The 27,590-nt window shown below is 37.0% G+C and overlaps 1 protein-coding gene across 8 annotated transcripts in view; it reads right to left on the reverse strand.

Moving 5' to 3' along the window:
- Positions 1-1,235: 1,235 nt before the first annotated feature.
- The window catches only part of LOC134355570 (ankyrin repeat and SAM domain-containing protein 1A-like), a 441,540-nt gene continuing 415,185 nt past the window's right edge, over positions 1,236-27,590 (reverse strand). For 5 of the 8 annotated variants that reach the window (XM_063065621.1, XM_063065624.1, XM_063065622.1 and 2 more), the window contains 6 exons: positions 27,465-27,536; positions 27,291-27,377; positions 21,950-22,087; positions 20,534-20,710; positions 19,637-19,738; positions 3,630-14,817 (listed from right to left, as the gene is read on the reverse strand). In XM_063065621.1, the coding sequence (XP_062921691.1) occupies positions 14,704-14,817; positions 19,637-19,738; positions 20,534-20,710; positions 21,950-22,087; positions 27,291-27,377; positions 27,465-27,536 (690 nt within the window). In that variant the 3' untranslated portion in view covers positions 3,630-14,703. The other 3 variants (XM_063065619.1, XM_063065625.1, XM_063065623.1) reach the window with 3 other exon arrangements.

Consider the following 27,590-nt stretch of genomic DNA (forward strand, 5'->3'; position numbering starts at 1 on the left):
CCTTTTGCCAGAAGGCTCATTACCTCATTAACATTCTTCCAGCAGCTGAATGAATAATGTGGCTCAGATGGAGTGCAAAGTACCATTAAACTTTTCCCAGGAGTAAGGCTTGGCTGTGGTCCAAATCTCAAAAAACTTTATACAAAACGCTAATTTACATGCACATAGTAATAGCGAATTCACTAATTTCTGACTGTAGTTGATGCATGAATTGAAAGGATGCTAATTCAACATACTATTTGATAGAATATCAATTTCACTGGAAATGCTGAGAATTCATATTGAACCATCTAGGGACAGCTGATCATGGGAGTAGGACAGTCTCAGAACATGAACAAGCGGTGCGGCAACCACTGCAGAACCAGGCCAGTCTGCACATCTTCTGAGCTGAAGTGACTGCAACTTCAAGTGGTTATGGCAGTTATTACCTATTAGCAATCACCATTGGCTGCTATCTGCTATGTCTGATATGCCAAGGACAGGATTGCCATGATAAGAATTTCCTTTGTAGCATTTTCCTCTGCAGTATTGTACTTGAAATTGATGTACATTTTGCTTTGACTTGCTGCAGACTGATTTGAAACTTGAGTATGAATGAAGAAGTGATGTTCAAGGATGGGGGAGAAATCTGATATCCATAGAGAACTTTGGTGTGCTTGTTCACTAAAATTTTCCAAACTAGTTTAAATATTTAAATAATGTACCTAATAAACTCTCCAAACCACATTAGAATCATATTAATGGGACAAACTAGTTCTACTAAATTCAAGAATGCTCGCGATGGAATTCTTGTAATGAAATTATGAAGACGTTTTATATTTTACACAACTTTAATTAAACCTTAAAGTGCAGGAGTGGAATCAGGATTATTGAGATCTTATAACCCAAGGAAAAGAATTCCATAAAAAGGAAAAAATTTTGGAATCCAATTTTACTCACTGGTCTAAGTGAATTGGAAGAGAAAGCCAAGAGAGGACAAAAATTAACTCAATATTAGGTTACGTTGTAGTTTATTTTTGTGTTGAACCGTGGGGAGGGAATGGCATCATGAAACTCACAGAGGCTAAGATTTATTGGTGAAAAGTATAGAAAAGCTACATGACGTGGTTTAAGACTTGGTGCGGTTTTTGTAATGGATAAGAGAAAAACTGAATTTCAAGTATATGACCCTGCAAACTAAAAGCATTTGGCACTGTTAAGTTTGGCTCTTTGGAATGATCTGCACAATAGTGTTAATCAGGTTCTGTTTATTGATTGATTTCCAATTGTACAAATAAAGGCAAAAAAAACCAAAAACAGACTGGAAGCCCAGGTAAATTTACAAACTCGTATTGTTTTGAGGTCAGTCTAGTTTTTGCACAATAATCCTAGTGTTTGGTACCGTGATGTGTCCAGTTGCAATACTTGTTTATGAATCTACAGTTATGTACACATAGAAATATATGTTGTTCAAGTACTGCAATATAGAACTAGAAAATTAATAAACACCCATCAATACATATAGATCCAATACTAACCATTAGAAATATCTAAAGTTCAGAACAAGATATACACTAGTAAGCCCTGCTTAGTGTCTACACAGCATTCACAGCCCTTGACCAAGAGTAGAAATAAATTTTTAAACAATTTTACAATAGTCAAACTGAGACTCAAATTAGTGAAGCAGCTATGTTCCTTGCCCATTAGTGCACTTTTACTGAGATTATTACTGTTCATCAAAACAATCAAGACATCTATTAAAAATCTCTACAAAAGAGGTGATTCATTATTAATGAATGAGTTCTGAGCAAATACCCTCAAATTATTTATGCAGACAAGTTTGGGTAACAACACTGCTGCTTAGATGTCTGTACATAATTTGAATACTTAAAAAATTCTCTTCACCAGCCAACTCTTTTGATTCAAAAGCCATTTTATGGCATTAATGTCCTGTGCAGCACGAATTAGTAACTGCTTATTGGAATAATTATCCAACAATCCCAATTTTAATAATTGCACCACATCTGTTAAATCTTTAAGTACTGCCTGCTGATTACAAAATTCAGGGCTGCCAGCTGCTCAAGGTCAGCACTGCTTAGAGAGAATGTCACTTCTTGACATGGCCAAAATAAGCTACTGCACAGAATGTTGGAATGTCCCATCACTGAGGAAGCAGATGACAAAATGGCAGTAACCTGCTGTCTCCTTCAGAAATTTAATTCTAAAATCAGGGCTACTCTGACCACAGTCACAGAAGCAGCTGAATTCTTTTGGTTTTTGGAGTTTAAGTAATGGCAAATTTCTCCAAAAGGAAACCAATGATTTAAAAATAATAATTACAATCCAAAGGTGAAAACAGGGATAATTCATTAAAGTTCAATCCAAGTACAAATTTGTAACTGTTGAGTCACTTCAGGAAGGGGTCTTGTACATCTATTGACTTTTAATTTTCTCCACAATGACTCTTCATAGGATTCGGTCAGTATTATATCATATGAATCAAACAAAGAAACCATCATCTTCATGCTAAACCATTGGTAAAATTGGTAGTATTTAATTCCCACAATCATGCTTTTGAATATTTCACTCTCCTTGTTATTGCAGTCCTGTAAAAATGAAACATTGACATTTTTTTCATATACCACTAAGAATTTCAGCTCCAATGTTTCCTTTATAATTCATGACCTAACATCTTAACTGAACTCCAGGAAATGGACATGAAAGTGGTATTTTGCCAAAAAAAAAAGAATGAATTTTGCAGAGGTTGATAAGGACACAATTTTGCTTTCGGACAGAAGCATTGCTTGAAATTTATTCCAGTAAATTTAAAGCATAACCATATTTCCTGATATCTTTCTGCATCATTCAAGTGCAGGGTCATGGTTTAAGTATAACAATGCTACTGAAGCAAAATCCACCAAACTTTATGATACCAAGATTTTGATCAAATATCTTCTTCCATCTGCAAATGATTAGCGATATGAGAAGATCAGATATGATTTGAACACAGCAAAATATTTTGAGATGCCTGCCAATAAAATTATTAATCTTTCATAATACAAGTTCATGAAGAAGGTAATGCTGTACTTGCTCTTTAATGTGTTCAATTGCTTTAGGTTAGATCTGTAGAATCCAGTGATCTTAATTAGATTTGCTTTGTACAACAGGGATGGGTTGAAGGAAATAAAGGACAATTAAAAATATGATTTAATGAAAGTATTTTCAACATTAAAAACTAAAATCCTGTTCCTCACAGTTTATGTACTAAGGCGCTGGGGACAACAGACATTTCTGTTTAGTGATAGAGAAAATAAACCAGTGTAAACCATATCGAAGATGATTGCTCCAACTGATCTTTGCTACAAAGGGCAATTTGGTGAAGTTCGCAATGAATCTTCTTTGGTTAAATAGCTAAATCTCTTGTTGGCATTCAAGCACTTGTAAAGGAAGTTTTAAAATTGTTTTTCCTATGTTGTGCGATTATATTGAATCTGGAAGCCACTGCCACACCGGTCAACTTCAGTTCCATGTTCTGCTGGGTGTGCGTTGTCATTTCTCAGATGGCTTTAATTTTCGCTCATGATGATCTGTCACCCATTGCCACATTTCCAGTAAACATACACTCACCACAGGCTTTCAGCTACATGAAGTTAAAACAAAAAGAAAAATGTATGTGATGTTAAACTTAAACAGTGACTGAACTTGGATGTTCCAGACAATACAACAATTTCCACAAAAGAAGGCTACAAATAACCATGTAGGAATCCTGAATATTTTGTGCATTCTAAAGCAATTAATTTAAGAACACATTTTAGGCCAACGTGGCATTGCAGATTAGAAAGAAGAATTGAAAGAGTAAATGGAATAGGTAGAACATAGCTACTCAGCAAAGCTTTTAGGCACTTTAAAAAAAAGAAACAGAAAGGAATAAATCTGATTTAACTGATCCCAACAGCCAAATTGAGACAATTTCATCTTAAATGCATTAAAAGCTGGTTAAAATTGGATTTGCCCAAGGAAGTGCATCCCATTACCAAAGGCATACTGTATCACATAGTCTGATTCATATTGAATATTTTGAGACTATTAGATGGCATGCAATTTCTCTTCTTTTCTACCTGAAGATAATTTTTTACAATCTTAACTGTAACTTACTCAAGTATGAATGTTACACTCAACAAATAAATAGTGCTCACTGTTCAGTATATTAATATCTGCTCACGGACAGTTTAACTTATTCTCACCAGTTATTTGATCTGGTGTGATACTCTCTAGGGAATCTGTAGAAATTGTGAGCAGAAGAAGAAACATTCAGCTTCTCAATAGACTGAAGGATAAAAACCAGAATTGATTAGACCAAAAATTGTCAATTCTAAATGATGTGTTCCAGAAAAAAATTCAGAAAGCATTTCAGCTCCAAGAATAACTAAACTTGTGAAGGAAATTCTGTATTTGTTAAGCTAAATTTTCAGCGTTGAAAGTAATGTCTGGTGTTAAAATTCACTTCTGCCTGATTGCATCAGATCTACGTTCTGTTATGTTAAGTTGTGCACAAGTCTAGCACCTTGCTGCTTTACATGGACTTTAATGCCAAATTCATGAGAGTAGAGTAACAGTCTCTCAACATACTTATTTGCTGTTAAAACTGTTTGATATTCAGAATGCAAAACCTGCATCAATGCTTGAATGAAAGTTTAAAGTCAGAAAGAAAATAATCATCTGATCTTTCAGATGAGTGAAAAGGTGATAGAAATCAATGTTTTCTAGCCAAAGGCCACAGATAAGGTTACTTTATCTGAGAGATAATAATCAAGACATGAGACATGAGGGCAATTTACTCACTGAACTAGCCTTTAGATATCATTAGCAGGAAAGGCTCAGAAATGAAGCTGGATCACATTGACAGTCAGAGAATGGGGCACAAAATGAAAAGGAAAAAATGTAATGTGAATGTATTGAAGGTTACACAGAATCAAGACATATAAGCACAGAATTAAATTAGATGTATTCACTCAAGTTGCTTACAATTTGAATGATTTAAGTCAACCCACATTATTTTCTCTGCTAAGCCAATGCAATGCCTTTGCAGAAATGACCAACAATCTTGTGTCAATTTCTTCTCACCCCCAAAACTACTTTTTGGGTGTGCTTCAGCAAATCATTAAGTTGAATAAAGCAGTCCTAATACTTAAACCAAAAAAATCAGATGAGCCGATTATATGGAACTGGTTCACAGTATGGCAATGCTTCACCATTACAATCAATGAAAAATTACAGATTAGTACAGAAATGTAATCAACAGAAGAGACAATAGAAGTCGACACAAAATATGGGGCACAAGTAATTAATATTTTCTTGCTAAAGAACAGAGATTATTAATTCCTAATTTCAACAAAGCAAAAAAGGTATTTTTCACTTCCCTTCCAAAAAGTACATTTTACTTTTAACAGCCTCATTTTATAATCAATTTTACAGAATTATTGACAATTGCCAACTGAATGCCTAAACTAGCATTCCTGATTGAAGGCATTAGTGATCGGCAATAAAAGGAATCCAATTTTCGAGTTTATCTCACATGTAAAAACCGCTTTATTTCAGAGCCCTTGTGCTATCTTGTAGATTCACTTACTATATATATTGAAGGCTGAGTTCAATCTTAATCTTAACATGGTTTCTATGAAATTGAGTTTTTATTCTATGAAATATGGCTTAAGCTTACTTTGAGCACCATGTAAATCAGTATAAATTATATATAAACAATGCATTAACAAAACTTTTTACTGTTTCTGGATTATCAGTGGCAACCTTTTTTTTGTAGAAAATTTAATGGTTTGACCTGTGTAATTTAAAATAAGATGATAAAACATGTGATTATCAACAGAATTGAATGCTCTAGCCTGAGGAAGTAGGTGAGATTTTTTTGAGAGTGAGAATAGCCATGATGGTTTTATTCTTGAAGATCTGATGCTAAATAACTATCCTATGATGCAGCCAAGAAACAGTGAAAGTGCCTAATGAGGGAAAATGAAGTGTAAAGGACAATAAACATGGTGAGCTGTGGAGCAGGGCAGCTTGTACAGCTGCTTCCTCAGAACTTCAGAAACCTAGGTCCAATGCTGACCTCCAGTGACATGTGTGAACTTACCTTCTGTCTGTTGTGTTTCCTCTGGTTTGCTTTCAAAGACAAAAACATACGAGTCGGTAGGTTAATTGGCCACTGTAAATTGCTCCGCTGCCCCCTCCCCTGTGTGTAGATGAGTGGCAGAATCTTGGGGCACCTTGATGATGCAAAAACAGTGAGAAAAAGATGCCACGGGATAGGATTTAGTTAAATGGTTGCCTGATGGTCAGTGCAGATTTGGTGAGCTGCAGAGGCAGGTTGATGATGTATCTCTCTAAACCTCAACAAAACAATTTTCCACCTTCAACATTACGTTTTTCAGTGACACCATCTTCATGTAACCTTAGTTCAATTCCAAGTAACAATTAAAATATTAACAACAGAAATATATACTGATCTGAAACTGGCTCATTACTTGCACCTGTTTATCAGTGTTATTGGGGGAAGCGGGCTGGGACTGGAGACTGTGATTAGGAGATGTAAAATGCAATTAAGCCAAACAGGAATGCTCTGCGACACTACACAAAGGCAGTTTTAGCAAGAGAAAAGTACAGATAGCCATCAAGACTGCAGTTCCACACTAGTACAGATGACACATTTGAGGTGGCTTGTCAATCTCCACTTATGTAACAGGTGTTCAATAAAAATGATGCACATGAAGAATACTTAGTGTTCTGCCCTGCAGGAAATCTTTTGGCATGGTTAGTTCATAATGAAGCATACATTTTGAAAGTCTGGTGTGCATGTGAACAAAGTTGTCCAACCATCAGACGTTGCTGAATGTGGTTAGAACCTTTTCTACTTGGGATGTTGCCTGGAAGAGGATGTAAGCATTGCTTTGCGTACCCTTGCAGTTGATTTGTAGAATTTTGAACAGTACTGATGGTATCAAACAACCTGCTGGAGGATATCTGTGGGAGGAAAGGAATTGGGTGATATTTCAGCTGGAAACAACGTATCAGGACTGCTTGATAGTACCTCTCCTGTGTTTTGAGTGCCCTCAGAAGCATACAGGGGGATGGCAATAATAGCTGTTCTCAGACATTGGATGAGGTGTTGAATTGTATACCTTCATTGAGAGGCACTTACGTGGTTTGTTAAGTGATCTATGTTTTCCAAGGTATAACCATGATTCATCACTGTTTGGAAACAGTAGGAGGATCTTTGTTTTGCAGATACTGAATGTATGAAACATTCCCTACTACATCTCAGTGAGCAAATTGATGGTGACTTGGAGTTCAGCCTCTGAATGTGCAGAAGCATGAGCAGAGTCCTGTAGCGTGACAGCAGAAATTGTGTGATGCTCTTACTGGAGTACAACAACATAGGGTGAATAGTTCCCATTCATTTTGTAGATTGGCTTCACTCCAGTGGGAAGCCTGTTGGAGCTGAGGTAGAATATTGTGCCAAGAAAGAATGAGAAAAAGATTACGCAATGACACAGCCTAGCTAGAACACAGCCTGCAAAAGGAATGGGCCTGTAGAAAATGCAGACAAATTTCTGAGGGCATCTAAATTCAAGAAGGGTTCTTCCAACTGAGAGTCCAAGACAATCCAGGTAACGATTAAAAAAAGTGCAATGTTTTATGGTTGATACTACTCTTGATATTCCTTTGAGTTATCAAATGTAGATTGTGTCTCTTAATAGAGGAAATATACAGAGCAGCTCTTCTGGAGGTTTTGGGTGAGGATCTTCGTGATGTCTTTCCCTCCAGCAGACAAGAAACAGATTCTCTGAAGTTACTGTAAGAACAGATGACTCCTTTCTTGAGATCCCAGGCATATCCTCTTTTCTGATATTGGGAGATGAGGCCTTGAATTTGTGAATGCATACCCTCTGCTAAGTTTTAAAGCTGCACCATTGGATTGAAGAGCTTTAAACTTCTGCCATATGCCTTTTTAATCTCACGTTGGTCTAATAATCTCCTGAGGTCCGATTCAAATCCCTTGTGTCCAACAGATGGCGGATGGAAAGAACACAGGAGGTAAACTAATTAGTGGATGGACTTTAGTGCTGTGAAGACATTCACAGCCCAGATATCCAAGGCTTACCCTTCTTAGAGCCAAGGAAGGGTGAGGATTTATGTGGTTAGAAACAGCAGTGCACATTGGAATAAGCTCTTCAAACAATTTATCAATTGAGACTTGGCTATTGACACATCAGTCTTTGATTTCATTCCACAACACACACTACCTTGACCAATCTCCTCATTACCGTCGAATGATACAAGTGTACAATCATTTCATATAATCAATCTAACAGATGTTCAGGGTTTAGAAACTCATTGGTGACTTAAGTGAAATACAGGTCGACCTTCAATAATCCGACACCATTAGGACCTGAGGAGTGCCGGATTAGTGAAGATGCTGAATTACAGAAGAATCACATTAAGCATAATCAGTGCCGAATTATCGAAGGAGCTGGATTACAGGTAGTCGGATTAGTAAAGGTTGACTGTAAAAGCCAGAGAACATGATCCAATGATCATCTTGGTCATGCAACCATTCATGTAAGCAAGGTATTTGATACGGAGCCAAGTCTGTCTGAGGCTGCAACCTGATGATGCAAACAGGAAAGGCTACAAATTGTAAAAGTTGGGAGTTGATAGCAAGTTGTAAATAGATCAGTTCCGGAGTCAGTGAACTGGGATCCTCCCTCCACCTGCTAGGGCAAGGATCAGTGAGTTGACATCCTTAGATCATAACTGTTGGTGGTAAAGTTTGGTGATGAGTAATAGGGAAAAGATTAGGGGCTATAATTGGTTGGAAAGAAAAGATGGTGCAGGAGTTATTTCAGGTTAATTCAGCATTCAGTCCAGATAAACAGCAGATTGACAACTTGAAAGAAAACAGGTAAGAAAACACCTTCATGCGGAGGTGATCTCAATAAGAACCTAGCAAATAATACAGCCAATTAGGCTGAGAGCTCTCAAAGACAAGCATACTACAGAACAATGAGAGGTATTTTTTTTCTTCCATAAATCTTTCGGTGAAGAATGCTTGACATCATTACACTCATGTCTTAAGTGAAATTCAGTTATATGTGAAATAGGAATTTATGACTCACAATGACCAGTTGAGTTTCTGGAATGGTACGATTTGACCCTGAATCTATTGTAATTGTGCTGTATTCCAGGAATTTCATATATGAGGTGTGAGGAAAAAAAAGTGTCATCCACTGAATTTCTGGGCACATCACAGTAAATTAATACCTGGCACTTAACAATTAACAATGGTACTAGAGTTGTACTGCAGATCATGGTCTTTCTTGGGGGGCTTTGCTATTGCTTGGCTTGGTGGGTGGAGGGTGCTGATGCTTTTTGCTGAAGTAAGTGGGAAGGGGGCAGGGTCAATGCTTTGCTGTTGCTTGTGCATGGGAGGGGGCTTTGGGGTTCTAACGTTTTTACTGTCACTCATTCTTTGGGGTACCCTTCTGTTTTTGTGGATATCTGCAAAGAGTAAGAATTTCAGGTTGGATACTGCATACATTCTCCAATATTAAATGGAACTACTGAACAACTGAATTATTGTATAGCCTTCCTTGCTGTCAAGTTATAAAATGAACATTAAGATTTATGGCTGTGCTTATGCTGATTTTTTTATTGCACCTAAAGCCTTGTTTTAAAATCCTGTTACTAACATTGTAACAAGTAAAGTGAACTCAATTACTATAAAATTGCCAAAGTACATGACAGGAACATTCAGCACAACAGCATTTACAATGAACTGTTTCCACCAAGAAGAAATTAACTATTTTCTTCCATGGAAAAAATCTTCTGTCAATATTCAACCTAAACAGAACGTGCATATATATAAAAAGCCACACAACAATTTCTGGTAAACTGAAATTGCAAAAGTAATTCCTTGGCAAAGACAGCAGAACAGCTTTACATGCAGTATAAGGTTACTGCTGTTATTTCCCAAATGATCCATGTGATCAATATCCTACTTAATTTTACTACACCAGCAAGGAATGGTAACATCTACTAAACTTGCGACAATCCAAAATACATAAATAAACAAGTTCATCACACATTCTTAGCTGCCAAAAGCTACCAAATATATTTAAGAAAACCAGGTGGAAGGGCACTACATATTTACAAAACAACCTATGTGCTCCACCACTTAAGTCAGCAGTCATTTAAAGATATCAATAGAATCAGACAGATTTTTAAAAAATCTTTTGTTGCTGCCTCTGCAAATGTAATTATTTTTGATGTTGTATTTTGAATTGGCTTTCCTGCATCAGTTTCATCCACCTTATATAGTCATGGGAAAAAAATACAAATACTGGAAGAATTCAACCCATCAAGCAGCAACTGCGGAAAGAGAAATCAGATAAATGTTTTCAGTTCATCAGAATTGTGAAAGAGAGAAAGTTAGTTAGTCCAAGTAACAGATAATGGAGGAGGACAAAAGGTAGAAAAAAATGCCAGTAACAGAGAAAAAATATTCAGCCCTGAGACAGTTAAGACCCATTGTCAGTGGAACATGTTGCTAATGTGGCTTTCTGGGAATCATTGTGCAGGCCACAATAAATATGGTGTGTCTGTATCAGGGGCAGGGGAAGAAATGTCATTTGTAAATAGAGAGTCCTGATATAACTGAAGAGCAAGTTATCAGAAGCTGGAGAATTCATTAACAAGTCCTGCAGGCTTCAACATTCCCACATGAAAAATGAGGTGCCTTCCTAAGTTTACAAAGAAATTTAACTGTTGATTCAATGGCTGTCCATTGTATCACTGTATTACAGACATTTCCTTTACTCTACCGAATGCTCTCTATCAACTTGTTACTAAGACCAACTTGTCCTTAAACCAAAACATTAACTGGTTTCTAATTCCACAGAAGCTGCTAGACTGGTTGAGTACTTTCAACATTTCTGGTTTAGTCTTAGATTGCAGCATCTGTAGTTTTATTTGTATCCTGTTACTGTTTATGGGAAGTCTTCCAGTGATGTATATTAAATAGTAAATCCAATTTCATATAGGGGACTGGAATAATTTTCCCACTTCAAGAAAAACAAATAATAGCTTACACATTCTGCAGTTCCCCACCACAAGAAGCCACAACACCTTTTACTAGCTACAATAAACTAACTTAGTCCTCTTCTTTTAGTAGCAACCTTCCCATTACACAATAGAATTTTTTTTAATGACAACGTGTGGAGTACTGGCTCAAATCCACATGTACACCTACACAATAAAATAGTTATCAGTCACATGTTAAATATGGCTTCTGCAACTCTAGACATGATTTCTTCTAGCTCACCATAAGACTACAGCACTGAACCATGCCGGTTTTATTTTACTATCATAGGGACAAAGTTGAGAGGTTTGATTACCAATATTGCCAAGACTCAGCTTTTTCCATGATTAAATGGCTGGAGCTAAATCCTCTTATAAATTCTGAAGGATCAACTCACCAATTAATGTCCTGGGTCACACCACAAAATGATTAAACTAATAATGGACTTCAAAAACACCCCGATTACAGTAAAGATAAATTTTAATCTATAGAATGCTTACATTTCCAAAATAGAAAGGTAAGGTTTCAGCATTTCAACAATATATATCTGACACCTTTTCCAAACTGGGGCAAGATAAACATCTGAAATATTGGTTAGTGTACAAGATTAAATTCCGAGAATCCATCAGAAGATTCAAAGAATTAGATTATTTGATGCGGTAGCAACAACAGCAGTCTTTTCTATTGTATCTTGAAGAACTTTACAAGGTAGAAAGAAGGACAGAGTAGGAATTGGTGGGTGGAGCAATCCATGGTCACTTTTACAACCTGAATTCTGACACAACATCATAATTTCAAAGATGAGTAGCTCTGAGTTAAATATCCATCTCAGAAAAGTTTTCAGAGTAATCCAGCATCATAGAACCTTAATTTACAGGATTTAAAATTATGTTTGGAGATATCACTCATCTGGATACCAAGAACCTCCTTGTGTGGATTTAAAAAATGATATGCCTCTTGATAATAAAAGTGTCAAGATAAATTTACTGAAGTCCGTGCCAAAAAAAATTGAAAGATGATAAAATAGCCAAAATATTTTCGTTATTGGGATACACCAGAAGGTCAACATTTAAAGTAGATAAAGATGAAAAGTTGAAGTAGGTTGTTTAGCTCAGGCAAGGACAAAGATTCATTTTCAAATTAGCTACTGGACAAGGTGCTGGACTGGAGTCATTTACTGGTGAATGTCAAAATGGACTGTTGCATTTTGCTAATACTGAGTAAGGTGAAATTCTAATGGAAGTGATTACGTTTGATTGGGCAAGCAAACAAAGCCACAGCAATCTCTGAATTAATTGTGGTTATAAAGAATGAGAGTTGAGTATTATACATAGGCTTTAGGTTTAAATCACCAACAAGTACATCAGATAGTCAAAGGAAGGGGTACAATGTGAAATCGTGCAACACACTGATTCACCAGACACTTTTGGGGGGGGGGGGAATAATTTAATTATTCCAATGAAGTCATATAATGAATTATCATGGAAGCAAAATGAGCAGACACAATGGCTGAAAGCTACAGAAAGTCCAGTGTCTGCAGCAAACCACACTCACTCAGCTTGACCTCCAAGATCAACAAGAATGGTTTTTATGCAGCATAATTGGAAATCAGTTTGGAAGGTCATAACAGCTCCTCCTTTGCTGCACATGTTATCAATGCACTTTTAAAATGCTATCAAACAACATTGCTGAATGTGTTACTGGATTCAAAGGCAGAGCATCAATGCAGGAAACAACCTCATTAGGCATCAATGGCTAAGACAACTTTCTCGCACAAGCCTATCTTGTACAGTGCAATACAGGATTTCCAACAAGGATGAATAGTTCTTCTTTGCAAACTTAGCGATATTTAAAGGAAAGCCATTTCTCATGAGGATTATTAAGATATCTAAAGGTTGAATTTGTGATAAATTGTAAGTCTGGAGTTGACAACATTATAAACTGTGTTATATGGCGAAATAACTTGTCCCATTTCAAGGATGGATGCTAATGATAAATGAACAGTTGTTACAAACAATTTATAACAAATATTTGTTAATTATTAGAACTCCTGAAACACTAAATATGCTGCGAATTAGAAACAAAAGCTGAAAATCCTGGAAAAATTCAGCGGGAGAATCAGGATGTAAGAAACAGATTAATATTTTGTGTATGGATCCTTCTACAAATTAAAAATATTAACTTATCAGTTTTCTGCACACAGATTGATTTGCTGACTATGCATATAACCTCTGCAAAGTGTTTTGCTAATCTCAATTACAGGTACTGAAAAAAACACGGTTCACTCAGAAAGTGAGGTCTTCAGAGTACAAAGCAAAACGTGAAAATAAAGCAATAGAATAAGTTTACAAGAGCAATTAAAAAATTCCCATTTGCCCTGCTAATTAAAGATAAATACTCAAATAACTGAACCATGGAGAAAGTAAATCAAGAATTCCATATGATGCCAATGACATACTATAACAACTGAAGTGTATACAAATACTGAACGTAATACTTCACATCCACTATTTACTACTCTAGCATTCAGTGTACTCTTAATAATTTTCATTGATTCGGTTCCTAAAATAAAACTGTATTATTCAATCATTTGTATTATACAACATAAGTAATGTAGAGCCTGAAAAATTGTGTATTGCATATTTTGAATAAAGCAGCTTTTAATTATATAGACTGTTGTAAAGTTTGAACAGTTTTATGTGATCCCTGAAACTTTAATATCCTTTGATCACTTAGAGAAAATACTGAATTGGATCACATAAAAAAGTTAAATATCTGCTCAGTAAGCGCTTCAATATCAGAAAAGATTTAGAAAAGTTAATCCTTTCACATGTCCCATCCTGAGGCAAACATCTGAAATGAAAATTTCAGTCAAAAGAGGCTACAGGTCATTTAGCCAGTTCAGTTACAATAAGAAAATTGTGGCCAAACTTACAATATGTTGTAGAAACTCTAAAAATATCAGAACATAGAAATAAGTCTGCATTTTGTCATCTTGTGTCAATTTGGCTGATTTGGGCCCCATCTTTCACACCCAGTTTAACTAACTGAGCTACATGACTGTACGGATAAGGCATGTTTTGAAATTGTTTAAATCAACAAGTTTAAGAAAGCAAGTTCTTAAACAGCATGTTTAAAAAAGGAGATGAGGTCTTTTAAAGCTCATTAAATTCACCAGGTTAGTAGCTCTAACACATCTCCTTTCAAAAACGTAGAGCTGTGGAAAAAATGGAACAGATGCTGATGCATGCAACATTGCCATATGCGTTTTAGTAGCGTTTGGATGGATTAACAGTGCAATAGCTCACAGTGCTGGGAGGTTAGAGTATTTCAAAGTTCAGATATGGAGTAAGATTCCAAGTAATTTCCAAAGTCTTTGCTTTAAGATGGCTGTAAGATCACCAGATGTTGAAGGCAGCTGTATTCAACTACAGAGTTGAGTATCGGAAGCTCAAGTATGAAGTTTCCCTTTGAGAAGAGAGTGAAAGCAGCTTTAAGTGTCCGCTGTAGGAAGCGGAGAAATAGAACAGATTCACAGTGCAAAGGCACGGAATAGAAGTGGGAGCACCAGGTGGTCAGAAAATGGTGGTTTCATACTTTGTACTGATTGTCCTCTTGGAGTCCTGCTTAGAGTCAGTTATCCATGCCACAGCACCATGTGATTGAGAATCTTGATCAATGTTGTCAATCTACAAAAATAAAATGAGAAAATGCAAGTGATTTTGGTTTACATTTAACAAACAATCCAAATTTGATGAGAACTGCAATGAAAATCATTGCTAAACTGAGGTCATATTCAACACTTCGACTATCCAACTTTTGTAGGAAAGAGAAAAGTGATTAAAAAAAAACATTAGTGTACAAGGCCAGCATGACTGAGACTTAATCTAGGTGTTTTAATGAGGAATAAACCTGTAAAAAAATTTGCTCCCATTACAAGTATCTAGGGACCTTCTTTATACTAGTCATTTTGAAAGCTTTTTATCCCCATTTGGAAACAACCAAAATACCAGTTTGTACAGCACAACTTGGTAAGAAAAAGGAATTAACAAGTCAAATGTAGTTTTCTATTCAATCAAGATAATCTTCAAATGCTTAAACATTACTAAATAACAAGTGAATATGGCTGGAGGATTTAATTGCTGACCTTAAAAGCTCCCTTATATAATGCTGAAGTCCTAATGCTCAACAGCCAGTTCTCACACAGAAATCATTGGGAAAAGAAGAATTTTAAATGGCAGTGCTTTACCATATCACAAAACAATTTACTGTGCAGTTTATGGGGTGATATGGTATGACTAGATTTTTATACTGATAAACAAGTACATTTAAGGATGCAACAAAAGCAAAGCAACAAGCAATAAAAGCAAAACAAATCCCTTCCCACCCCCTCACCCACACACAGAGATGAACCTCCAACCACAGATAGGTCGTTGCTGGACCTCCAATTTGCATATCGTGGCCCAAGACTCCGACATTCAGCCTTTGTACTCACTGACTTTGGAGCTTCAAACTCCAGACATTAAGCCCAAGATTCAACCTCTGACCTGAGGGTCTGCCAAGCTACTTGAACGTTCAATCCCGGGACTTAACAACCACAAGGATCAACAGCTCTTACTCTCGAGGCACCGCAGACCTCAGACCGCTGTGCTTGGAGATCACTGGCCTCCAATCTTGGAGTGTTCTGGCCTCCAGCTCCTTCCCCTTACTCATTCATAAAGTCAATGGGTCAAGCCATACTGGGCCTACCTTACTGCCTGTACTTACCATCCATGGAATTAGTTCAGCTGCACTTAGCTGGGCTGGACTTCAGTAAAGCTGTCTAGGCCTGAATCTGAGATGCACCCTGCAAGCTTCAACAGTGTGTGGATTTCAAGTAGCACATTACTGAGACCTTAGCAGTGTAATATCCTTACAGCTTCAAAGGGAGGTAAATCTTTTCCCACTGTTATGGCTGAGATTTATTTTTAAGAGCAGTTTTTAAATGCCTCTGATACCTAGATGCATTTACAAAAATAATATTATAAATCATTAAAATGTGATTTTAAAACTTTGGAAGAAACTTTAAGGGGAAATTAGTTTATCTTTGTATTCTCTCAGTTTCCTGGCCAAGAATTCATGGAAATAAATAAGATCCTGATTCTTTATCAGGTCTGACTTGTGTTTGATTGAAGAAGCTAATTTCCTGGTAAAAATCCCAGGCTATCTCAGCAAGAAAGAGAGGAATGCTAGATACACTGGCTTGTGTCACTCAGTAGATACCAGATTTAAAGCATGTCTTTGTATGTACAGTACTGCTTTTTCCAAACAGCAGAACCACAGGTACAACCAACATGATCAAACAAGCAGTAATAACATTATTTTAAGTATTCTGTAGAAATAATTTCTGACATGGTAGTGTTTTCTGGGCATGCAGTTGTGGCTCAGAGGGAGCACTTGAGTCTAAAAGTTGTTCCAAATTCAAATCCCACCAAGCTTGAATCTAAATGGACATAGCGCTGCAGCAAGGGAGTGCAATATTATTAAAGGCATCGTCCTTTAGATAAGTTAAGCCAAGAATCCATCTCTCCTTCGGGTGGATATAAGATATTCAAATAAATTAATGGGCCATCGGTTAATTGGGGCAGCCGCTTATTTGTTGCCGGTTGCATCACTTCTGATCTGGCCGACATTTACGTGCCGGGCGGCACCTAATTAATTAGCATGTTTATTTCAGCTTTTTTCTTAAACATATGCTGCGTGTGTCCTGGCTACCGCTGTACCCCTGCACGCTTCGCGGATCGGTATTGGTTCGCTGCCCAGAGGGTGGGGGCCACTGCACCACCCAAACTCCGGTGACTCAGCCAAACACACCATCATCAATGTGCTCGATGTCTTCCCTATTCCTGTGATACTACACTGTACATACATTATTTCTACTTTATACAGGCTGTGTATTTTTACGTGTTATTTGGTATGATTTGGCAGCTTCATAGCTTAAAGGTTACTGGAGAGTGTTTTTGCCAACAGCGCTTGCGTGAGATTTTCACTTCGGAGAACAGTGCAGGCAATGATTGTGGAAAAGTATTTCTACTTTATATAGGCTGTGTATTTATCATATCATTCCTGCTTTTACTATATGTTACTGTTATTTTAGGTTTTATGTGTTATTTGGCATGATTTGGTAGGTTATTTTTGGGTCTGCGAACACTCACAAATTTTTCCCATATAAATAAATGGTAATTGCTTCTTTGCTTTAGGACATTCCGGCTTACGAACCGTTTCACAGGAACGCTCTACCTTCAGATGGCGGGGGATACCTGTACACAGTTTTATAGTACTGCAGTAATATTGGTAGTGTTCTAATTTGTTCTATATTCCATTTCAATACATAATTTTTTTACTTAAGTTTGATTTTTTATATACTTGTTTAACAATTTCCATGAAACTTTGGCTAATTGGAGCAGCTGCTTAACTGGGCCAAAATGCACTGGTCCCAGTGCATCCCAATTAATCAGAATCCACTATCAGTCTCCCCACTCTTAAGTATCAATTCCATAGCCTACATCCCCCAAACTGTAACCAATTAATGAAATGTTGCACTGTGTATTGCAGCTTGCTTAGTGCAATGAGCTGCCACTTTCTTCCACTGTAACAGTGAATATATCTCAAAAAAGTACTTTTTGAGCCACAGTGGTTTTTGAACACAATCTTATTCAAACCTGCATGAGCCACAGTTAGTAATTTCTCTGAGAGTTAGTATTTTATATGACAAGGCTTTTATGGCCATTTGTTACTTCTCTTGAAAACATGTCTCAGTTGCGATACCTTCAGAACACATTAAAGTATTCATATTTCATTATTGACCTGCTAAGCCTGGCATTTTGTCCTTTAAATTGTTCCCAACCTCTCAACAAAAAATGTTTTTATTTGATTTGCAAATATGGCACTTCTTTAATGTGCTATTGCTCATAACGTGCCACTAACTCAATTGCACAGATACTCTTCCAGTGAATTAAAGATTGACTTGAAGCAGTATTTCTCAGGACCATTTGGTAGCAGATACCCACTGTAATACATATTATTTTGGTCAATGTGGAACTTTCTCACACATCTAGGAAAGTCTAACAACTGGGCAACAAGTCATATTTTAAAATACCCTTGTGCAAAAGTGCCCATGAGTTATTTGTATATTAGGCCCAACAGTGGGCAATAGAGCTCAGGGTATAGCAGTTCCTTCATAATAATAAAATCTGTAGTTTGCTAAACTCATCAGGTTAAAATCCTACCCTCGAGCTGAGAAGCAGTTGATGCTTGAAAAGCATGGAATAAATGTATTTTTCTGAGGTCATTACTTGAGCGCAAATCTTGTTTTATAAGCAAGTGAATCACTGACAGAAGTTTCATCAGTCAGCACATGCAAATGTAAAAAGATCTAAAAGGAATAGCTAAGGAAAATCACTACTATAATCTGCTATATTTAACCACACCAACTAGTTTTTGCAAGCTTAAATGACAATAAGGAAGTTACTTAAGAGGGGCACTATTCATACACTAACCAAATTTGTCAATGACAACAAAATGGTCATGACTCATTAAAGTATCTTCACATATGTTCATTTTTTGTTAAAGAATAATAGAGGATGAATTCAGAAACTTACTATTAACAAGTCTAACCATCTGCTACTTGACATTCTTGCAATGACTTCAGATAGGTTATTCACAAATAAGATAAACCACAATTTATCTTAAAATTATGATGGTTGTGGAACATAGCACCAGTTATGAAGCAATCTTAAAGTCTACTTCTGTTTTAAAATTATAAGCAAAAATCGTGAGGTAAATGGTGTAGATTAATCATTAAGGAAATTTTCTTGATTTAATTTGCTATAAATAACTAATAACTTGGTTTATTTACTACATTGGATACTGTTTATTATTGCAATGCCTTAAAATTTTTGGAAGATAAACAATAAATAAACAATAAATATTGTGAGAAAATAAATCTTGTCACTTATCTCAATGACAAAAGGAAATACAAGAATTATTGGAAAATGAAGAATATAAATGGAAGAATGAAAGAAGATGTAAGAAATGAGATTAGCCAGGAGCTGTGATAGAAGTCTGGCAAACATGGACGAATCAGACTTCTCCACTGTAATTACATCATTTGTGCTGCTTTTAGCCCAGGAATTTCCACAATATTTCTATTTTTAACTTTTGAAAATCATACTTTTAATTTGCAAAATGCTCCCGTTGTATTTAAATGAGAAACTTGAAATTATTCTTACATCTCATGATTTTGTTTCAGTTTGGTCATTCCAGTGTCACCAGCCACAAGTTCTTATAGTACTTTTTAGCTAATTCCTGAACAATCAAGCATGTATGTTAAAAAATGCACTTAGAAATTCAGATCTCATGAATAAATAATTTTCATGTGTACTTTCATGCTGCAGGCTGCCATGCATGGATGGGAATGTATATGAGAAAACTGGAAAGAAACAGTGATATATAAATATAGAGATAAACCTGGACTCCTTGGCTGAACGAATGCAGCGGTAGAGGAGGAAGCGAAGGCCTGTGAGTAGTGCACGTGTGACAGTAACAGCATCTGCTATTAAGTGGCTGCACCTGGTCCATTTAGCAAGAAACGACAGCAGTCATTAGTGAACTAGTTACAGCATACTATAATATCCAGCCAGGTCACTACCAAGTCATTAATAAATGAAATGAATCCATATCAATTACTGTCCACTTATACATTGGAACTGATACAGCACAATTTTAAACAAACATCAAGGTAAATATGATTTTAATCTCTTGATTATTTTCTTTTAAATACTTATAATGTTGAAGAGAGTTCATTAATTCTGTAAATATACATACAGTATTTATTAAAGGGAGGTGTACTGGCATATATGAATGAGGTATTTTCTTGATAGAGTTACCTACTGCCAACATTCCCCAGAGTATATGCAAGTAACTCTCTCTTTACTCAATCCCTGTGATAGTTCTACATCTTTTCACAGAAGTAAAACTCAACTGAGGGCGAGCTGGCAGCTAATTAAACAGTGGGTTGAAGTTCTGAGCTCAAATCCATACTCTGATTGATATGGGGGCATTGGCCAACTATTGCCTGGGGTACCTTACACTGTATCATGTACTGGCACACTGTTCACCTTTAATCACACTACTACACATATTTCAATGACCTAAATTATTAATATTTGATTCCAATAGAAAGAGGCTGCTGAGGCGGTGGAAATTAGTCACACGTGCTTTCAGGCTTTTGTATCCCCTGGCCAATGGGAGGGGGCAGAAAAACATCCAGCTTGGGTGGGGCCTTTGATTATGTTGGCAGCATTTTTCTTGATTCAAACCAGAATTTTCTTAAGCTTATTAAGTCATTTTAGGAGTGTAACTTACAGCAGATTTTCTCATGCTGGACCGTGGTTTGGGGACTGGCTTGGATGTCCTCACTTCTGTGGACTCTGCTTCAGCTGTGGCAAGAGATATCTGAGGTGGTTTCTGGGCCTGCAGTGCAAGTTGGTAGGCTACTTCAAATGCCTGTCCTAGTGTAAGGATTATTTCATAGGTTAAATTCTGAAAAAGAAAGCAATAAAAATGCTACTTCAATTTTTTTGCATCTTAGTATTTTCTCTTGAAATAAACCGTTTAGTTATTAGCCAATAAGCACTATTCTATTTTTATGCTAACTAATACGTAAATTCTTACGTTAAATCCATGCACTGACCTTCCCAATGAGACTATAATGAAGATCATGCGGGACATGCATGATGTTTGCTACTACAAAAATACATATTAAAAATCACCATTATAAGATCAAAGAACTGGAATTTTTAAATATCTCTATTATTTCTCTAGGTCTCTGTCTCATCTCTGAAACAGAACATCTTAAGATCTGACTCTGCTTCTCTCAAACACAAGGTGTCCCCTAGTTTCAAGTCAAAATCTACCCTATTGCTCAGTGCTTTCTGAGAGTAGCAAGAGGATGCCTGAATCCTAGAATTGAAAACAATCATATCAATGGACCTAGCCTCGGACAGTTTCCCTGCAGTTGCATTTTTCGATGTATTTTATGAAAAAAGTGACTCGCGTTTTGCAGCCCTCAGTAGAGATTAAAACAAAAAAAACACTATTTGATTGAATTGCACAAATTCAAGAAAATTAAGCTATTGTCCCTTGTACTATCCTGTATTTTGGTATGTTCTTGTATATGCTGAGCCTGCCTTCAAAAGAGCTTCCTGCAGTACTGATTTGTTTTCAGACATTCATAGCTTAACAGCTGCTTTCATTTTACATACCATTTCTTTTTTAATGACTACTGGAAAGTCTCATCCTGCAATATTCCTTCTTTCAGAACCAAACACTCCTGCATTCCACCTCCCAAATTCCTCACATTCAGGGTGATCATCTACTAAAATATTTCGCTGTGATCAAGCAACCTAGGACATTTCAACCAATGACTTTGAATGAGAAGTGGTAAAATATTAAAGCTGTCCAAAACTATAAGCTTTAAAATATATGAAGGTTTATTAAACATACAGTTATTACCTCCCACCAAGCTGTCTTTTCTGAGTTGAATTTGGGAAGCATTTCCTGATATTACAAATGTTAATTACTATTAAAACATAAATCAAAGCATAAATCAAAGCTTATCAGTTATGTTTAAGAGGAGTGTTGGGAGTGGGAAAGGTGCCAGGTTTCACAATTGGTATCAATGACAGGTTATCACCCGAGAATTGAAAATTAATGGCTTGAATCTTAGAGAAAAACACAATACTTGTACTTCCTATTATACTAAAGGAGGATATGACATACTACATCAAGTGTGCTGAAAACGTGGCAATAATGATGATTTGTTTGTAGATCTTTTGTGATGTAGGCAAATGTACAAAGATCTTCAGGATCCTGGGCAGCACAGGAAATATTGCGAATTTCATGCTCAGCAATAATATTCTACAAATGAAAGAAACATTATTAAATACCTTAAAAACTTTACGATTCCAGGAAAAAACATCACAACAAACAAACTGTGGATGCAAAAGGTAAAAGTAGTGAAAATACCACAGTGAGTAGCACTTATTGGAACAAGTCATGTCAAAATTTGAAAAGCAAAAAACTGCAACTGCTAGAAATTCGGAATAAAAACAGAATAAGACTGGGATACTCAAGGGATTAGATATCATCTATGAAAATGGGAAAAAAAACGAGTTAATGATTCTGTTCAATGATCCTTCATCAAATGAAGACCTTAAATATTAATTGTTTCTCTCTCCATAGATGCTATGGACTTGTTGAGCATCTCCAGTCTTTTCTGTATTTATTTCACTTCAAGCTTTTGCATTATGTCACATGTGCCTGTTGCAAGCCTTTTCCTGTTACCAAGTTTTATTATACTACAAAGCTTCTAGCTCTACATAAATAGCATTTTCACTCAAACTGACTTTACTCAAAATAGATATTATAGTGCCATGGAATACAGAAGTAATAATTGCTACAGTATGTCTTTTGGGGCTTGTATCACATTAATACTGCATGGCAAACAGGAGAAGTCCTGTCAGCACAGAGCTGTCCGATGATGCAATAGCATCACGTAGATCAATCTCATTATAATTTGAATAAGAACTCTTAAGGCAATGGCAGGCAACAGCATTGTAGTTGTTGGGGAAATGAAACTGGCAAAATTTACTACATTACATGTTACGAGGTTTGGGATTCCATTACAAAACTTCATTATGAAGTCCCAAAATTTCCACTGCTGAACTCCACAAATTTCCTTCTAGGTTTCTACAATAGCCCACTGTAACAACGACAACTCCACAAGCTGAAACAGTACCATTTGCAGCAAATGCATTTAAATCATTGGTAAGTTGCCATATGTACCAAGCTCAGAGAAAAACTCTTTTGCAAGCTGTCCAAAAGATCATTTCATCACATCAGTGCATTGAGGCAGTAGAAGGGAAAAATCAGTGACTGAATGCAGAATAAACTGCTACAGAGAAAGTGCAATGCCGGCAGACAATATGGTGTAAGACCATAACGAGGTAGATTGTGAGGTCAAGAGTCTATCTTATCGTACCAGGGGATCGTTCAAAAGTCTTATAACAATGGATTAGAGACTGTCCTTGAGGGTGATGGTATTGTGTGCGTATGCGCCGTGCGAGGTGGCAGCACGTTACAGTAGCTCTGTGTGTTTGTTTGGCTAATCGTTATGTAGCACGTTTCTTTCGTTTTTTTTGTACTGGCTAGTAATACTGCAAAATATCAATGAACATTAATCTGTTTAAGAACATTTTCAACATCCTTCTAGCACTCAGAATACTTTATTCCATTGAGTGCTTTGACTACAGTAGTGGAGGCAAAATTGTGTATATGAGGGAGCAGCTACTAGCAGCTGGGAAGCAGCCTTTGTTTGCCCAGCAGAAGCTCAATATTTTGAACAAGCTGAGATGGAGATCCTGAGACTGCAGATTAGGTAAAAAGTGTTGCATCGAGATGGAGATATAAACTATATCTCCTGCTTATGGGGAACGTAAGATTGCTGGCAAATAGATGGTGGAACTAGTAGTACTCACGAGGAAACAGAATGAATATTGGGAATGCACTGTAATGTGTTTCACCGAGACACGGTTACGTGAGCGAATCCCGGATTCCAGCACTACTGTGAATGGGTTTTCAATGATACCAGCAGACAGAGTTAATCTACAGTGCGGTAAGAGAAAGGGAGGTGGGCTTGCTGTGGTTGTGAACAACAGATGGTGTAGTCTCGGTCACATTACTGTGAAAGAATGAATCTGCTATCAGGACTTTGATCCACTTGCCGTGAATTTGCATCCGTATTATATCCTGCGCAAGTTCAGCCACGCCATATTGTTCATTGTTTACATTCTGCCTTTCTGACGCAGTCCCGATGCTGTGTGTGACATCATTCACACTATCATCGTGAGACTTCAGACTCAACATCCTAATGCATTCACTGCAGTATAGGGAGACTTCAACCATGTTTCTCTCTCGGCAACCCTACCCACCTTCGATCAGTTTGTCAAGTGCCATACAAAAGAAAACACTGGATCTCTTGTATGCAAATATTAAAGATGCATACAGCTCCACAGCTCTCCCCCCACTTGGAAGATCAGACCACAACCTAGTTCACTCATGCCCTTGTATAAGCCCAAAGTACAGCAACAGCTAGCTACCACCAAGATAGTAAAGAAATGGGCTCCAGAGGCCATCGAGATCTTGAAGGGCTGCTTTGAAGTTACTGACTGGAATGCGCTTTGTGAACCATATGGGGAGGACATTAGTGGTCTTACTTGAATCACTGGCTACATCAACTTCTGTGTGGACACTGCAATATCATCAAGGACTGTTCGCTGCTTTCCTAACAAACTATGGGTCACCTCTTCTCAACCACAAAAAGGGTGCCTTAGGATCAGGAGACAGGGAGGAATTGAAACGTGCAGAGGGAGCAAAAGGAGAAGATCAAGGTGACTAAAGAGGAATACAGGAGTGAGCTGGAGAACAAGCTTGGGCAGAGCAGCACACAGGAGGTGTGGAGAGGCATGAGGAACATCACTGACCTCAAGGCCCTAGCTGTAGAGCCTCTGAATGCAGTCGTGAATGAGCTAATGAGTTTACCCAATTTTTCAGGAGGTTTGACAATTGCTCCACTGGAGACTGTGGTAGAACAAAGGACCCTACGGAAAATCCTGGCAATTCGGGACAACGTTTCTCACCCTCTGCATGCCACCTTGGCTGAACAGAGGAGCACTTTTAGTAATAGACTAAGACAACCCCGCTGCTCCAAAGAGTGCTATATGAGGTCATTCTTACCCTCGGTGTCAACCTATAGCCATGGAAGTGATGACCCCTCCTGTTAGTCTGTTTGAGGTAACTTTTTTAAAAATTCTTTCTTATTTCTCTTCTAACATTTATATATTTATATATCTCTGCACTTGTAATGCTATTGTGACACAGTAATTTCCTTCGGGATCAATAAACTATCCACCTATCTTGTAACACCCTGGTTAAGCTTTTACTGCTAATGTTGTATGGTATTTAATTTAATAGTTTTCTGTAGAAGCAGGGTGTTCTGCTGGTAGATTTTGGGCTACCATTAAAGATAAGAGGTTGCACCGTTTAGCTTACAAATACCAGGTCAGTCAATCAGGATGGTGGAATTGGGAGAAGGTTCTAGAGAAAGCTGGGTGGAGAGGTTTTGTGATGGACACTGAAGGGGTTGAGGTTCTTTTTTTGGTGGAAGATGAAGAGAGAAGAAGATTGAGAGAACCAGCGGTAGAATTCAATCCAACTAGAATGCGCGATTTGATGAAGTCCAAGATGGAAAGTTCTATTAGTGATCAGCAAGTAAGAGTTGGTGCTGTGTATACAAGGACATTCATCGTGCCAAATTTGGAAGATCTGAGCTCTAACTTTATTCAAATATGACTGTTTTAATTATAATGAGCCCTTTTCCTTTTTTCTTTCTTCTTTAACAACTGTTTGATTAAGTTGATATTTATAAATACATTTTCCTTATAATTGCATGCAGTGTACGATCTGGTATTTCTTGCTGACAGGAATGCAAGTGGGCAGCATTTGCTCAGGTTGGGGTGTGGGTGGTCAAGACATCCCAGCTCTCCTGGTCTGGTGGGACCCAAGTCATATAGACCCTAGACCTAAGGAGTTTGAGAAAGGTGGTCTCTCACCGCTGAGTACATGGGGTTGTTAGTGAGGGGCTAACCATCTGTGTTTCTAGAGACACCTGGTAAAAAGGGGTTTCAGTATGTTTTTCCAGGATTTTGTATCATCTGCCCAATGTTAGGAGGAGAGAATGCCTGATTATTCTGGCTGCTTTACTGAGGCCGCAGAAGGGAGGCATGTTTCTATGCCCTTCACTGCACCCACAATTCTCTGCAGTTTTTTACTGGATGTTTCTGAATGTCTAAAACATGCACAGCTTTTTGCAAGTCTTGGCAAGTGGTTACAATTGACATGGTAGAACAGCTTTTGAAGTCTTTTACGGCAGGTCTAATAGTTGCTTCTTTTGGCTGAATTGTAAGATGCTAATTATGTCCATAGGCCTTGCATTTCAAGAAACCCTGCCAATGAAAAGCAGAATGGATCTTGCAGAACGTTTTCACCCTGGTGTCTGCATTGGAAGCACAGGCTTGTAGCTAAGTGAGCAGTAGGTGCAGTGGGTTACTGATGCCAGGAAATTCTAGTCTATTTTGAAATGACTATTCCTGCAGTAATGTGCAGTCTGTGTCTTAGGCAAATCAGGATATTTCAGGAAAGCACTGAGAGGACTGTAAAGCTGTTTTGAAAGAATGTTTCTGATGGTGCAATGTGGAAATATTTGTAGGATCTCCATAAAGTCTTAGATTACTGGTTTACTGAGTGAGTGTTTTGATGTTAACATATAGAAAGATTAGCTCATGATTTTTAATGTAGCTTAACAGAAATTCCAGCATTTTGCAAGGCAAAGAATTCAAAATCCCACTATTGAAAGTGTGACATTGAAAATATTATATCACACTTGCAGCCAACAGCAATATCACAACTGAGCAACTGGTTAAAAATGCCAGTCACTTCCAGCTCCATTTGGGTAAACCTCTCCAGTAAGTAGGAACACAAAATAACTTAAAACATGGTTCCAAATTATCCAAAAATGAAGTCCTGAGATGTCAGTTCCCCAAAGGAAAAGTGTAATTTACCTTGTTGAGAGGAAAGAGGCAGACACAAGTCAAGTTAACAGTTACTGTTCTGGTCACAGATCTGCTATTATATTTGCACTATTTTGTTATCAGGGTAACGTAAAAAATGTCTATCATAATGATGTTTTCCATTTCACACACATTATAAAACCAAATCACTATTTACAACATAAGGTTCAGTGCTGAAGGTTTTGTTCTGCAGTAAGACATTATTTCCGAAAAAAAAGTTTACCAAATTTGTTTTGTAAACATCAGATTTCAGTGTATTATAATTCAGATAATCTCTCAGTATATATTGGGATATTCTAAACTTGCAGTGGTAAAATAAATGGATACAATACAAAAGCTAAGTCAACTTAATCTGTGCATGAATCTAAAATTCTTTAAAATTGACTGAAAAGTAGAATATATAAAGTAATGATGTTTAATAATCCCACAAATACCTTGTTAAATGCATCAATGAATTTTACGCCTTTGTAAGTGATGGAGAGGAAAATAGTTGGTATCTTTTTCATTTGTTCAGTAGATTTCTAGACAAAAGCACAGGAGATGCATTAAAGACGTAAACATGGCTTAATTCTAAATACTGGATCGATTTGTGAACTATTTATACAAACCCTCATCTTTGCACATGCATCCTGGGTTGATTCAGTCCCTTTTAGGTCTTTAATCAGCATGGAACCCAAATACTGCAACAAATAAAGATAGTTAATTGCAATAGTTTCAACAAGTTGTATTGAATT

This window comes from Mobula hypostoma, chromosome 13 (assembly GCF_963921235.1).
Source record: "Mobula hypostoma chromosome 13, sMobHyp1.1, whole genome shotgun sequence".
Lineage (NCBI taxonomy): Eukaryota > Metazoa > Chordata > Chondrichthyes > Myliobatiformes > Myliobatidae > Mobula > Mobula hypostoma.